The sequence below is a fragment of the Chiloscyllium plagiosum genome, unplaced genomic scaffold, assembly GCF_037043375.1.
Source record: "Chiloscyllium plagiosum isolate Xiang-an unplaced genomic scaffold, Cpla_swu_hap1 HiC_scaffold_45, whole genome shotgun sequence".
Taxonomy (NCBI): Eukaryota; Metazoa; Chordata; class Chondrichthyes; order Orectolobiformes; family Hemiscylliidae; genus Chiloscyllium; species Chiloscyllium plagiosum.
Genome location: NW_028270183.1, coordinates 9938272 through 9950934, shown reverse-complemented (window position 1 = coordinate 9950934; position 12663 = coordinate 9938272). Strand labels below are relative to the sequence as shown.

The following is a 12663-nucleotide window of genomic DNA, read 5'->3' as shown; positions in this document are numbered from 1 at the left end:
TGCCTCACCCTCTTTTTAACCACCCAATAAACAATACATTCTTTCAGTTTAGGGCCATTACTTATCCCTCAGCCAACAGCACTTGAAACAATAGATCTGGTCATTATCGCCTTGTCGTTTGTGGAATCCTGCTGTGCACAAATTGTCTTGATGCATTCCCTACATCATAACAGTGAGTGACAACATGTCAAAACAAAAAAAAACCCATCATTGGCCATAAATCGTTAGGGGTGGGGGAGTGAGGTAATGAAAGTCGCTATATAAATGCAGGCATTTTTAAGGGGATTGGTACTTGATTCTTTATTATTATTATTTATTTACTCATGGAACTTGAGTATCTCTAGCCAGGGCAGCAGTTATTGCCCAGGGGGCAGTTAAGAGTCAACCACATTATGTACTTTCTTCGACCTTAACACAATCTCCTCCACCGCCGTTCCTCCAAAAAAAAAACAGAAGCGCTCCCGCTTCTGAAAATACGCGAGTCTGCACTGTTCTGTAGAAAAGGCTGTAGCTGGGCATCTTCGGCTTCAGTAAGAAGAGGGTTAAAGTGTCGGAAGCCCTCTAGTGGTATCCACTGTCAGGGAGAGAGAGTGAGAGAAAGACACACAAACACATACATAAAACCAATCAGTGGGCAGGAACAGTGACATCACCCCGGCTATTTAAGAAATCATGGCAGCACAAGAACCTGCACTACACTGGAGGATGTTAGAGTAGAGAGCAGCTCGCATCCTGGGAGGAAACAAGCGATAAGCAACTAATCACATCGTCAGCTGAACGAGAAAGGACGTTGTGTTTACCAACTTGCGGCAGGAGGCGGGGGGGTGGGGAGAGAAGCTACTGACTGTGCGCTCGAAAGGGGGACATCAACCCTGACACTTGGCGGGGAAAGGAGAGAGAAGTTCACATTCGTCCTCCAGAGTCTGAAGAGGAGAGGACTGACCGGACAGTGATCGCCTCTGACCGGACAGTGATCGCCTCTGACCGGACAGTGATCGCCTCTGTTGTGTGCACCAGAGAGAGAGAGAGAGAGACACTTTGTGAGCACCAGAGAGAGAGAGAGAGAGAGACACTTTGTGAGCACCAGAGAGAGAGAGAATCTGCCCCTCTATATGTCTACAAAGATGGAGCAGCCTTTCTACCACGACGACACCTTCCTGGGGGGCTACGCCGGTGCCGAGGGCGGTCTGCACGATTACAGCTCCAAGTACCTGAAGCAGAGCATGAGCCTGAACCTGGGCGAGCCGGCCCGCTCGCTGAAGCCGCCTCACCTGCGGGGGGCCGAGGAGCAGCTGATGGGCGCTGCCGCTGCCGCTGCTGCTGCCGCCGCGGACGTGGGGCTCCTGAAGCTGGCGTCGCCCGAGCTGGAGCGGCTCATCATCCAATCGAGCAACGGGGTGATCACCACCACGCCCAGCCCGGGCCAGTACTTCTGCGGGCGCAACATCACCGACGAGCAGGAGGGTTTCGCCGACGGCTTCGTCAAGGCGCTGGAGGAGCTGCACAAGATCAACCATGTGGCGCCCAACGTGTCCATCTCGTCCAGCCCGGGCATGAGTTGCACTAGCGCCGCCCCCGTCCACGGCGCTTACGGCTCCTCCGAGGTGCCGCCGGTCTACACCAACCTGACCGCATACAACGCAGCGAGCGGCGGGAGCAGCGGCGGGACTTACCCGAGCGCCACCATCAGCTACTTACCCCAGCCCCACGCCTATAGCAGCGGTGGACCCCTACCCCCGGTGGGCAGCGTGCACCTGACCGGCCCGCCCCCGCCTCATCCCCAGCCCCAGCCCCAGCCCCAGCCCCGGCTCCAGCGGCTCAAGGAGGAGCCGCAGACCGTGCCCGAGGTGCAGAGCCGCGGCGAGACGCCGCCGCTCTCCCCGATCGACATGGAGAGCCAGGAGCGCATCAAGGCGGAGCGGAAGCGCATGAGGAACCGGGTGGCCGCCTCCAAGTGCCGCAAGAGGAAGCTGGAGAGGATCGCCCGGCTGGAGGACAAAGTGAAGACTCTGAAATCTGACAACGCCGGCCTGGCTTCCACCGCCACCGTGCTGAGGGACCAGGTCTCTCAGCTCAAACAGAAAGTCATGACTCACATCAGCAGTGGCTGCCAGATAGTATTAACTCAGAAACTACAGGGCTTCTGAGCAAAAAGAGAGTGGACTGGGGCCAGCCGGAGAGACTGAGTAAATTTTGTTTGTTTGTATTTTCAGGAAAAAAAAATGAGGGAGTGAAAAGGAAATCTTTGGGGTTTTTTTTTCCCTAATGACACTGGAACTCCCTAAAAAGTTGCATGTGGTTCGGTTGAAAAAGCGCGTTGGGCGAGACAATCCTGAATTAAGTCTGTAACGCCAGATAACTGTCCACATCGGTCATGGTAGCGCAGGAGAATTTAAAAAGAAAACCTATGGTCATTTTGTTCTTTATCTTAACTAAAGAAGGACACTGACAGTTCTCTCTTGAAGCTGCACACAGTTAATTTGTAAATTATTCCTCTTGTTTTTTTTTGGAAAAAAATGTTATGTTTTAGTTTGTAACAAACTCAGTTCGATTTTGTGTTTTTATTTTGACAATCTTCATGTTTTTAAGTATTTAAGTAAATAGTTTAAACTGTGAACTTTTCCAGCGCTGTTTGATCTTTTATTTTCAATTACATGATAAACAAATAGACCTGGAGTTGCTTCCCCTGCGATCAGGACTTCCTGGATTTTTTTTGTTGTTACAAGTATTGATCACATGACTTCCCGGGAACAGATGTAAAAGGCAGTTATTATAACCGAGATCTTTAGTGTAAATTGCCAAATCCCTGCCTGTTTGTTTGTTTCTGCCTAGTTCAGCTACGTCCGGGGTACAACTCTTGCCTCCAACCCACCCCAGAAATCCAAATTGTCTTCCAGACTCGTCTTACCAAAAGCAAAGAGGGTTTCATATTTTCGTGGATGGGGTCAATGTTTCCACAAATACTTGGTTTCTGGAGCGAAGTTGAAGTGTCTTCTTCCAGGTGCTCTTGTGACACCGTGTATGTTTGGGCCAGAATGTTCTGGTTCAAGTCCTACCTGACCTGGAGGTGCATTGTAACATGTCCAAAACAGGTCGATGGAAATAAGTCTTTATAGTTATTTCTTTAAAAATTAAAGGAAAGGTGTTAATATGGCAAATTAGTGCCCTGGTGTCCATTCTTATTTTACAGGGGATTTGGTGCTTTGGGTTAGCGTGTTTATAGATTGGTCTATAATGGATTACTGCTCGTGATGGCTTTGATGGTTGACAGTGGTTTATGTGGAATATAGAATGGGACTTAGTTGTTAGGGGTCTTTTGGGCCATGGTAGTATCTCTGCCTCTGAGCCAGAAGGCCTGCATTCATATCCTCCTGCCTCAGAGGTGTATAATAACAACATCTCTCTCCAGGCTGATGTAGAAAATATCAATCCTCTGTTAAACACGATCAAATCTTCATAGTACACAGGGTGATTGCACCAGAGCCCTGTGCAATTATTCTGATGCCACACAAGGTCAAGTAGCCTGCTCACATTTCATTCTTTTGTGCAAGTATGAACAGGAGTCAATGGGTTTAGGTATCAAAGTGAGACCACCAGGTCTGTTAACCTGGAAGCCAGCAAGGTATTCTATTCTTCAGCAGGGACAATAGAAAAACTGGGAGAATGGGATGGTGAGCTATTGAAGAAGTGGATATGCTGAAGAAGGCTGAATTCTTTTAAAATTGTGGAAGGGTTTGATGGTGGATACAGAGAATAATTCCAGACCATCAATATAGTCATCAGGAAATTCAACTGGGGAAAGAAACTCTTTCACCAAAGTGTCAAGTAGCGCTATGCATTTTAAGGCGAGACTCCACTATCATTTGAGGAAGAAGGAATAGAGAGTTATGACGGTTGAGTTATTTGAAGAAAGAGGGAAGTCGACACAAGTGAAATATAAACCCTGACATAGATTGGTTGGGCTGAATGGCCTGTTTCTATCATTTATTCTATGCAAATATATGTCAAGGAAAACAATAGAAACTCCAGTGATGTCCTCTCAACATGTAAGGTGTTAGGTGGCATAGAGAATGTAAACCTAGGTTATAAGGAGAAAGTGAGGACTGCTGATACTGGCGAGTCAGAGTCAAAAAGTGTGGGGCTGGAAAAGCACAGCAGGTCAGGCAGCATCTGAGGAGCAGGAGAATTCACATTTTCAGCATAAGCCCTTCATCAGGAATGAAGGGCTTATTGCCCGAAACATTGATTCTCCTGCTATCTCGGATGCTGCCTGACCTGCTGTGCTTTTCCAGCCCCACACTTTTCAAACCGAGGTGATAATAGATTGGCTTATGGCCAGAGGACCAAAGCAGACAAGTGATTTTGCAGTACAATTAGAATGAGTTTCCTCACCCAAAGAGTAATAACTGTACAGAGCAATCTTCCAAGGTCTAACATCAGAGCTTATTTCAAAATATTTGGAATAGTAAATTGGGAGTTATGATGTTAAAAAGATAATCATCTCTTATTCTTGGCTGATCAAGTATTATTTTGGGAAGGGAGGCAAAGTGTGATCCTGAAGTCTGATAGTGATGGAGCCAATGTCTGTTGATGCAGTGATCAGAATATTTGGCCAGAGAATTAGTTGGATTTTTGGTTTGGCAATCAGTACCTGCAATAGAATGTTGTAGTGCTAGTACAAACCCCTGATAGAGATGGAAACAGACAATTTGGTCCAACTGGCCCATACCGATCTGATATCCTCAATTAATCTAGTCCCATTTGGCCCATTGCCTCTAAACCCCTCTTTTTCATGTACCCATCCAGATGCCTTTTAAATGTTGTAATTGTACCAGACTCTACTAACTCCTCTGGTAGAGGTATTCCACACACGCACCACCCCCTATGTGAAAAAGTTACTCCTTAAAAAGACCATGGCTATTCACCCTATCCATGACCTCATAATTTTATAAACCTGCAGTCTATCAAGTGATGTGGTGGTAGTGTCCCTCTGAGCAATAAGGGCAGGTTTTAAATCCCAGCTGCTCCAGAGGTGTGTCATTACATCCCCGAACAGGTTGGTTATAACACATCAGCAATATTTTATTTGTTGAGCTATGTTCTCTTGAATATTTCTTTGAATGTAGGCATCATTGGGTTCGGAAGTGGGAAATATTAGCCAACTATCAGCTCCTGATTATCAAGTGAACCATTTTGGAAAGAGAATGCAAGAAATTAGCATTTCCAATGGATGTTTTGTGGTCTTGAAAGCGTAGTCACTGCTGTTATGTAGGGAATACAGTATCTAACTTACACACATCTCATATCTCACAAATATTAAGAAAAAAGTGTAACCACATAATGTTTTTTGGATGAGGGATAAATATTGACTAAGGAGCAATAGAAGTCCTGCTGTTCAAATATATGACTTTTATATCCACCTGAAAGGGCAATCCAACCTCAGTTCAGCACTATTGTAGGTCCTGTACTCCAGTGTCTGACATGAGACTGATCTCCATCATATGTCTCCAAGGCATGAATGAATCAGGGCCACCCTAGACAGCAGGTATCAACTGACTACAAAATAAGGCCGTGCTCTGATATTTTAGATTAGATTCCCTACAGTGTGGGGACAGGCCCTTTGGCCCAACAAGTCCACACTGACCCTCTGAACAGTAACCCATCCAGACCCATTTCCCTCTGACTAATCCACCTAACACTATGGGCAATTTAGCATAGCCAATTCACCCTAACCTGCTCCTCTTTGGATTGTGAGAGGAAACCCACACACACACGGGGAGAACGTGTATATTCCACGCAGACAGTCACCAAGGCTGGAATCGAACCTGGGCCCCTGGCACTGTGAGGCAGTAGTGCTAACCACTGTGCCACCCCATACTTACGCATTTGACTGACCAGTTAATACTTTCTGTCCATGTTTTCACATTAAAATATTTACCAGAGGGACACAGGTGCCTGTAGTATTGGGCTCCAGACTCAGGCCTCTGTGAAGATAAGGATGAACAACTTATACTCAAGGACAATTAAGAATGGGCAATAAATACTTGTTCAGCCTACAATGTCCACTTTTCATGACTGAATATTTACAAATATTCATAACTCCAACTCATATGGCTTTTTTTTTAATTTAAGTTGACCTATATGGTTATGTTATTACACACCTCCACAGCTATCATATCCTTAAGTGGGACTTGAACGTAGACCTTCTGGTTCAGAGATGGGGACACCACCCTGTGCCATAGGACCACAGGCATCTGCATTTTTAATGCACTTTCAAAGGGTTAGCCAGCTAAACAGCCCTGGAATCATAATGTGTCTAAATAAAAACTATTTTGCTGAATAATTGTAAGGTTTTCCCTAATGAAACATTAGTAACTCTGTTTACAAGGAACTCTTTTATAAAACAAACAAAAAATGTTTCAAGAAAATGGATGTCATGAACGTTTAATTTGTTCATAAGTTAAGGGTTAGGAATTGTAAACTCAGAAATTCTTGGCTATTGAAGAAATCAAAGCTGAGTTTTCAACTGCCAATTCTTTTATGTTATAATGAATTAACTTTGAGCCTTTTTAAAAATGGAGAACAAAATGAGATTCATTCATAGCCTAACCACAGTTTGTTCCCAATCTCACTTGAAAGTAGTTGCTTCATGCTGGGTTACAATCCCAGGAGCACCAGAAGCCCTTCTTGCTTGACTGGTCATGGGTGAGCAATGAATGCCAATGAACTAAATTGTGGCAAACATTACAACTTTATTCAGTCTTCCTCCCACACAATATGCCCATGCACATTTTTTTTTTGGACAGAAGTCACTAGACAGTAATCAAGAACAAAAAAAAAACTGAGCTTGTTGTTCTGACCAGTTACCAAGGGACAGTTCACCCAACTAAAGCACTGCAGTTAACATTCCATTTGAGGTCAGCAACACAAGACAGACTGTGCATCAATGCAACACCTTACATGGCTGAGATTAAACTCACCAATCACTTTGGGCTACAGAGGTGCTAAAAACCTCAGCAAACTTAAGACCCCCATATGTATTTTGCCTTTAATATCAAAAATAATAAATGCTTTTCTTTTATGAAATAAATTCAAGAAAAATTAGTTAATTACTTTACTAATGCCTTTCACAAATTTAGGACACCCCAAAGCATGTTCCTATCAAGTTTAGAAACAGGTTGTCATGTGAAAAAGTGGCAGCTAATTTACACACAGCAACCTCCCACAAGCAGCAATGTGATAGTGTCTACATCATTCATTTAGTGATGTGGATTGGTGAACCAATATTGGACAGGACAATCAGGCAGAACTGGCCTGCTCTTCTTCAAAATGGAAATCAACCAAATGCTTTTGCATGACTTAGTGATAGGAAGAATATTATTTAATTGAAGAGAGTGGAGAACAGATTTACAAGGATGTTAGCAGAACTGGAGGATATGAGTTCTAAGGAGAGGCTGGATAAGTTGGGACGTTTTCCACTGGAGAGTAGGAGATGGGGGGATGACTTTGTAGAGGTTTATAAAATCATGAGGGGCATAGATAAAGTGAATAGCAAAGGTCTTTTCCTTAGGCTAGGGGTATTCAAAACTAGAGGGCATAATTTTAAGGTGAGAGGAGGAAGATTTAAAAGGAACCTCGAGGGGCAACATTTTCACACATAGGGTGATTTGTATGTGGAATGAGCTTCCAGAGAAAAGTACAGTTATAGCATTTAAAGATATCTGGATGGGTACCTGAGTAGGAAAAGTTTGGAGGGATATGGGCCAAACACAGGCAAATAGGATTAGTTTAGTTTGGGAAACTTGGTTGGCATGTACGAGTTGGACCGAAGGGTCTGTTTCCATGATGTATGATTCTATGACTCTATGACTTGGAATTGCCGGTGTTGGACTGGGGTGGACAAAGTTAAAAATCACACAACACCAGGTTATAGTCCAATATATTTATTCAGAAGCACCAGCTTGCAGAGCGCTGCTCCTTCATCAGGTGATTGTGGAGTATAAGATCATATGACACAGAATTTATAGCAAAAGATTACAGTGTGATGCATCACTGTATAAATTCTGTGTCATATGGTCTTATACTGCACAACCACCTGATGAAGGAGCAGCACTCCGAAAGCTAGTGCTTCCAAATAAACCTGTTGGACCATAACCTGGTGTTGTGTGATTTTTAACTTCAAAATGGAAACATTTGCAACCATTGGAGAGGGGCAAATGAGCCTTGGTTTGATTTCTCATCCAGGTTGTCACCCCTGACACTCTTGCACACCCTCAGTTACTGGAATTTTGTGCTAGACGTACATAAAGAACCTTTTATTAAAGTATTCCAAATACAGGATATTTCATTTCTGTTAAATTTAGAGGTACAGAGGAAGTTTCCCCTTGTGAGGCAGTCTGGAAGAAGTGGTCATAATTTTAGGATAAAATGTGGTGGATTTAAAACAGAGATAAGGATGAGTTGCTTCACTCGAAGGGACCTGAATCTGTGGAGTTCTGTACCCCGGAATGTGGTGGATGTGTGGACACTGAATAAATTTGAGGAGAAAGACAGATTTTAATTGAGTAATATGATGAAGAGCATACACAAAAGCAGAGTGAGTTTGAGATAGGGTCAGCTTCTACCTATGTTCACCTATCACTACCTCACCGCCCTTCCCCCCCCCCCCCCCCCACCCTTTATCTGCAACTCCCCTTACACTCACCCCCAGTCCTGAAGAAGGGTTACTCCCGAAATGTTGACTTCTTCACCACCTGCTGTGTTCTTCCAGCCCCCCACTTGTCTATCTGTGATGGTATTAAATGGCAGAGCAGGCCATAGGGATTGAATGACCAACTCCTTCTCCTCGACTCTTGTTTGTTGTTGAAAAAACAGAAGGTTCTGACTTTACTTACCAAAGGGGTAATATGTCAGGAGGGTCAGCACTGAGCAAGGGGTAGGTGTTATTTTTAAGGGTTGAGGAATTCAACTGAATAGAGTAAAGGGTCCCTTCCTTTTTAATCTTCAATTCAAGATGTGAGAGCATGAGTTTGATGTCTTCAATCACTCGTGCCTAGATTGCTGTTTGGTAGAATATTGTATTTGGATAGGATATGCTTCCTTACTCAATTGCAGTGTGTTGGGCGAATTTTTAAAGCAATAATTTCATTATCATTGTATCACGCAACTGTGTGGAGGTCGAATTGGATTGACCTTGTTGCTTTTTTCACCTACCACCTTTTCACAACACTATACAGATTACAGATGATACAGTGTAGGGGCAAATTACTGCAGATGCTGGAACCTGTACTGAAAACGAAAAAAAAATGCTGGAAATCACAGTGATGAAGACTGATGAAGAGTCATCTAGACTCCAGACGTTTGCTTGCTCTCTCTCCACAGATGCTGCCAGGCCTGCTGAGTTTAGATCAGATATCTAGCAGTGTTTCGCTTTTAAAACATCTGTACTTATTTGTAGGGGGCAAACAAAGACAAGATCAAAAATCAAACTTCTCCCAATGGAATTTCGAAATTCGATGCAGAAACCACAGTATGTCATAATTGGCACAGATCAAAGTATCTAAACAACTAAAAAAACTCGATTCTTTTTAGTTAACAACATTTTCTTGTCTTGTTCAATACATTAAGAATGATGCTTTTAATATTTCATTCAATTTTAATTTTAAAAATGCGTTAACTGTATGTTAGCGCATATTTGAACGCACAGATTGTTTCTGGCAGGTTATTGCAAAATCTGCTGACGGGTACAAAGGCTGACACAGTGAATTACAGCCGTTTCCTGCCCTACCCTGAAGTTGTGCAAAAGCTGGGTGAAGTTGCAACAGTGTTGGCAGCGTGACGTGATCCGCCGAGCGTGTGACCGGGGCTTTCCGCTCTGACGTGCGGAAACCAAGTCCATATTTGGACAAAAGCGGAACGGCGAGTGACGTCAGAGCGGCTGGCTTTCCGGGAACCCCCCATCGTAGGTGTGCTGATCCTGAGCAGCTGGGAGTTTCCAGCCTGGCATTTCAAATGCGTACGATCCTCAAAAGAATATAGACCCATTTCTTTAAAAACAACAACAAAAAAATTCCCTCCGATTTGCAAATACTGTAGATCTATTTTTACAGACTGACACTTGAAAACAAATGCTAATTCGAGAGCTGAAAATGCGTTCATTGAAAGCAAGCCTTTCAGCAAAATAAATCGTCCCTTTTCCCAGTAGTATTGAAATATGATCCCCACTTTCTGTCACAGCTGAAAAAAAACTCCCTCAAAATGACACAAGTTTGGATGGAACATTTAAAGATTTAAATTTTTTTAAAAAGTGCTGGAGAAGCTCCGCAGTTCTAAAAGCGGCTGTGGAGTAAGAAACAGACAGGCTGCTAAGTTTCTCTTGCACTTTCTGTTTTTGCCTTTGGCTGATCCTGAATAGCTCTCCGGCACAACAGAGGTTGCTTCAGCCTGGAAATAATCGAAGCAGTGTTTAAAAACAACACATCTTGAGATGATGTGATAAGGGAATAATCATAAAATGCCCAGTACATTTTGTTGTACTTATCTGGCGAATGACAATGGCACTGGATTAATACTCCACAGATAGACTCCAGGCTAACACTTTCATGGATGTGTGTTCAAACTAGTTGCAGCAGGTAGTTAACAAAGAATGGAATAGCGACAGCTATCATCATGCATCACTAACCACCTTGGGGTCCACCAATGTCCTTTTGCCAAGATAAGCTGTCATCGTTTAAAACCACATTGTTTATGTGGAAGTGTCTGAACTGTCCATTCAGTTCAAGGACAATTAGGGACAGGCAATAATTATCTATAATCCCCACATTCCATGGAAGAATAAAGATTAAATTAATAAAATGAGGCTAACCCAATTTTAGTGATGTAGAAAATGTCAGAAATACTCTGATAGAAATCTGTGAAGAGAAAGTTTAACGAGTATTTCCAGTTTTGACTGTATTGGTTAGGCAAGATATTTTGTTTGAGGGTAACTTAAAGAAATGACTTAATTTCTGTCATGATGATGTCAGGGGTGAGTGACACAGCTCTGAGATTTGATATGTTTTATGTCTGTTTGTAAACACTTGAGAGGAAGAGGTAGGGCCCAGATGTTCCTCTGTGAAGACAGAGTGCCTTTAAGAAGTCTTTGGAATGTCTCAGGCCTCACAATTAGTATGTGGATTGAACAGCAAACCCGTGTTTGTATTCACTGTATTTGCTTTCAGACATATAAACAGGGTGGTGCTTTATTCTAAGTCCAACCTAATGGAATAACTATGTCAGTTGGGCCAATTGGCTTAACTTAGCAAGTAGAAATGGAAAGGTTACTTTGTGCAGTCTAAGAACCTTTTCTGTTTTTCTCCCTTCTTTCTGGGAGATGTTGATTCATTGCTGGATTAAGTATCAAATGCCCATGCTCTTGAAGTTCTGTGTTCAAACAGTTCTGTCTTTGGCACATCCCAGATATCCTTAGCTCCTTTATTGGCTGCCGAACCTGTTTAGGCCCTAAGTTCTGAAATTTTATTTTACTCATGCGTGAGATGTGGGTTTCATTGGCTGGGCCAGTATTTACTGCTCCTCCCTAATTGGCCTTGAGCAGGTGCTGATGAGCTACCATCTTGTTGAGCTGCTGCAGTCCTATAAGGGAAGGAATTGCAGGATTTTGACTCAGTGACTGTGAAGAAATGGTGATATAATTCCAAGTCAGGGTAGTGTGTGATATGCAGGGGATGCTGTTCCCATGTATCTGCTGTCATTGTCCTTCTAGGGGGTAAAAGGTTGTGGGTTTGGAAAGGAAGGGCCTAAAATTTCCTTCCCTCTTTTACTTAAGGCATTTCTTAATTTTTTTTTCTAAATTGGTCTGACCTAATGCCTCTTTCTTTAGTTTGGTGACAATTTTATTTCTCAATGATCTTTTGATGTGCATAGAGTTGTTTTATTACGTTTAAGGTGCTACATTTTTTGTTGTTGCATATGTCTAGACAGACTTTGTGGAAATATCCCAGCCAAGCCTATGATAACATACTGACAAGCACCAATTCCAACAAGCAATGGCTAGCAACCAAGTGCAGTCTTACCTCTCCTGAGCAGTAGAGGATTGTAAGGTTCAGTAGGATCATATCAGGAAAGGCTGAACTGGCCGGGATTGTTTGCTCTTGAAAAAAAAGGGGAAAAGCTACTTAAGTGGAAACTTTTTATCTCCACAGATGCTACCAGACCATTATTTTCTATTTTCCTTTGAATTTTTCAGTATTTGCTCTCTTATGCTTTTATTTAAAGCTTAATTCACTGCCACTTCTCTTCAAGAAATGCCCAACTGGAGGTAAGAGCATTTCTCTTGGTCCCTTTTGCTATGTTGTTCACCTTCATTGCTTTCCATTTGCCTCTTCCTGTTTGATAATTGTCAATGTCCTCTTTGACATCTATTCCTACTTCCTGAACGACATTTGCCGCTGCTGACTTACTATACATGGGTTTGAGCTGAAATTCCACCCAGCACATTTCAAATCCACCCATGGTTACAATTAGCTCCGAGATGCCCAGCATTCCTTGAACTGTAATGTCTGCTGGCATCCTGAGATCTTCACGGTGCCATGCGCCACCGCATGTCCACTCTCTGTTACAACTGACAGTTCTGTTGGAGGAATTGTGGCAGCTAATCCATGCACA

At 43.2% G+C, this 12663-nt stretch overlaps 1 protein-coding gene across 2 annotated transcripts; it reads left to right on the top strand.

The window, feature by feature from the left end:
* The first annotated feature begins 715 nt into the window (after positions 1-715).
* On the top strand, positions 716-2617 carry junba (JunB proto-oncogene, AP-1 transcription factor subunit a). 2 transcript variants are annotated; one of them, XM_087983507.1, is made up of 2 exons: positions 716-1062; positions 1099-2617. In XM_087983507.1, exon 2 carries the CDS (start codon positions 1113-1115, stop codon positions 2145-2147), a length of 1035 nt encoding a protein of 344 aa, XP_087839633.1. In that variant the 5' UTR covers positions 716-1062; positions 1099-1112; the 3' UTR covers positions 2148-2617. The 2 variants fall into 2 exon arrangements, with proteins under 2 accessions (XP_087839633.1, XP_087839632.1); XM_087983506.1 differs by having other exon boundaries at positions 717-1032; positions 1071-2617.
* Positions 2618-12663: the final 10046 nt, after the last annotated feature.

Coding starts and splice junctions, on each gene's coding strand:
- junba (XM_087983507.1), top strand. CDS start 1,113: ATGTCTACAAAGATGGAGCAGCCTTTCTACCACGACGACACCTTCCTG.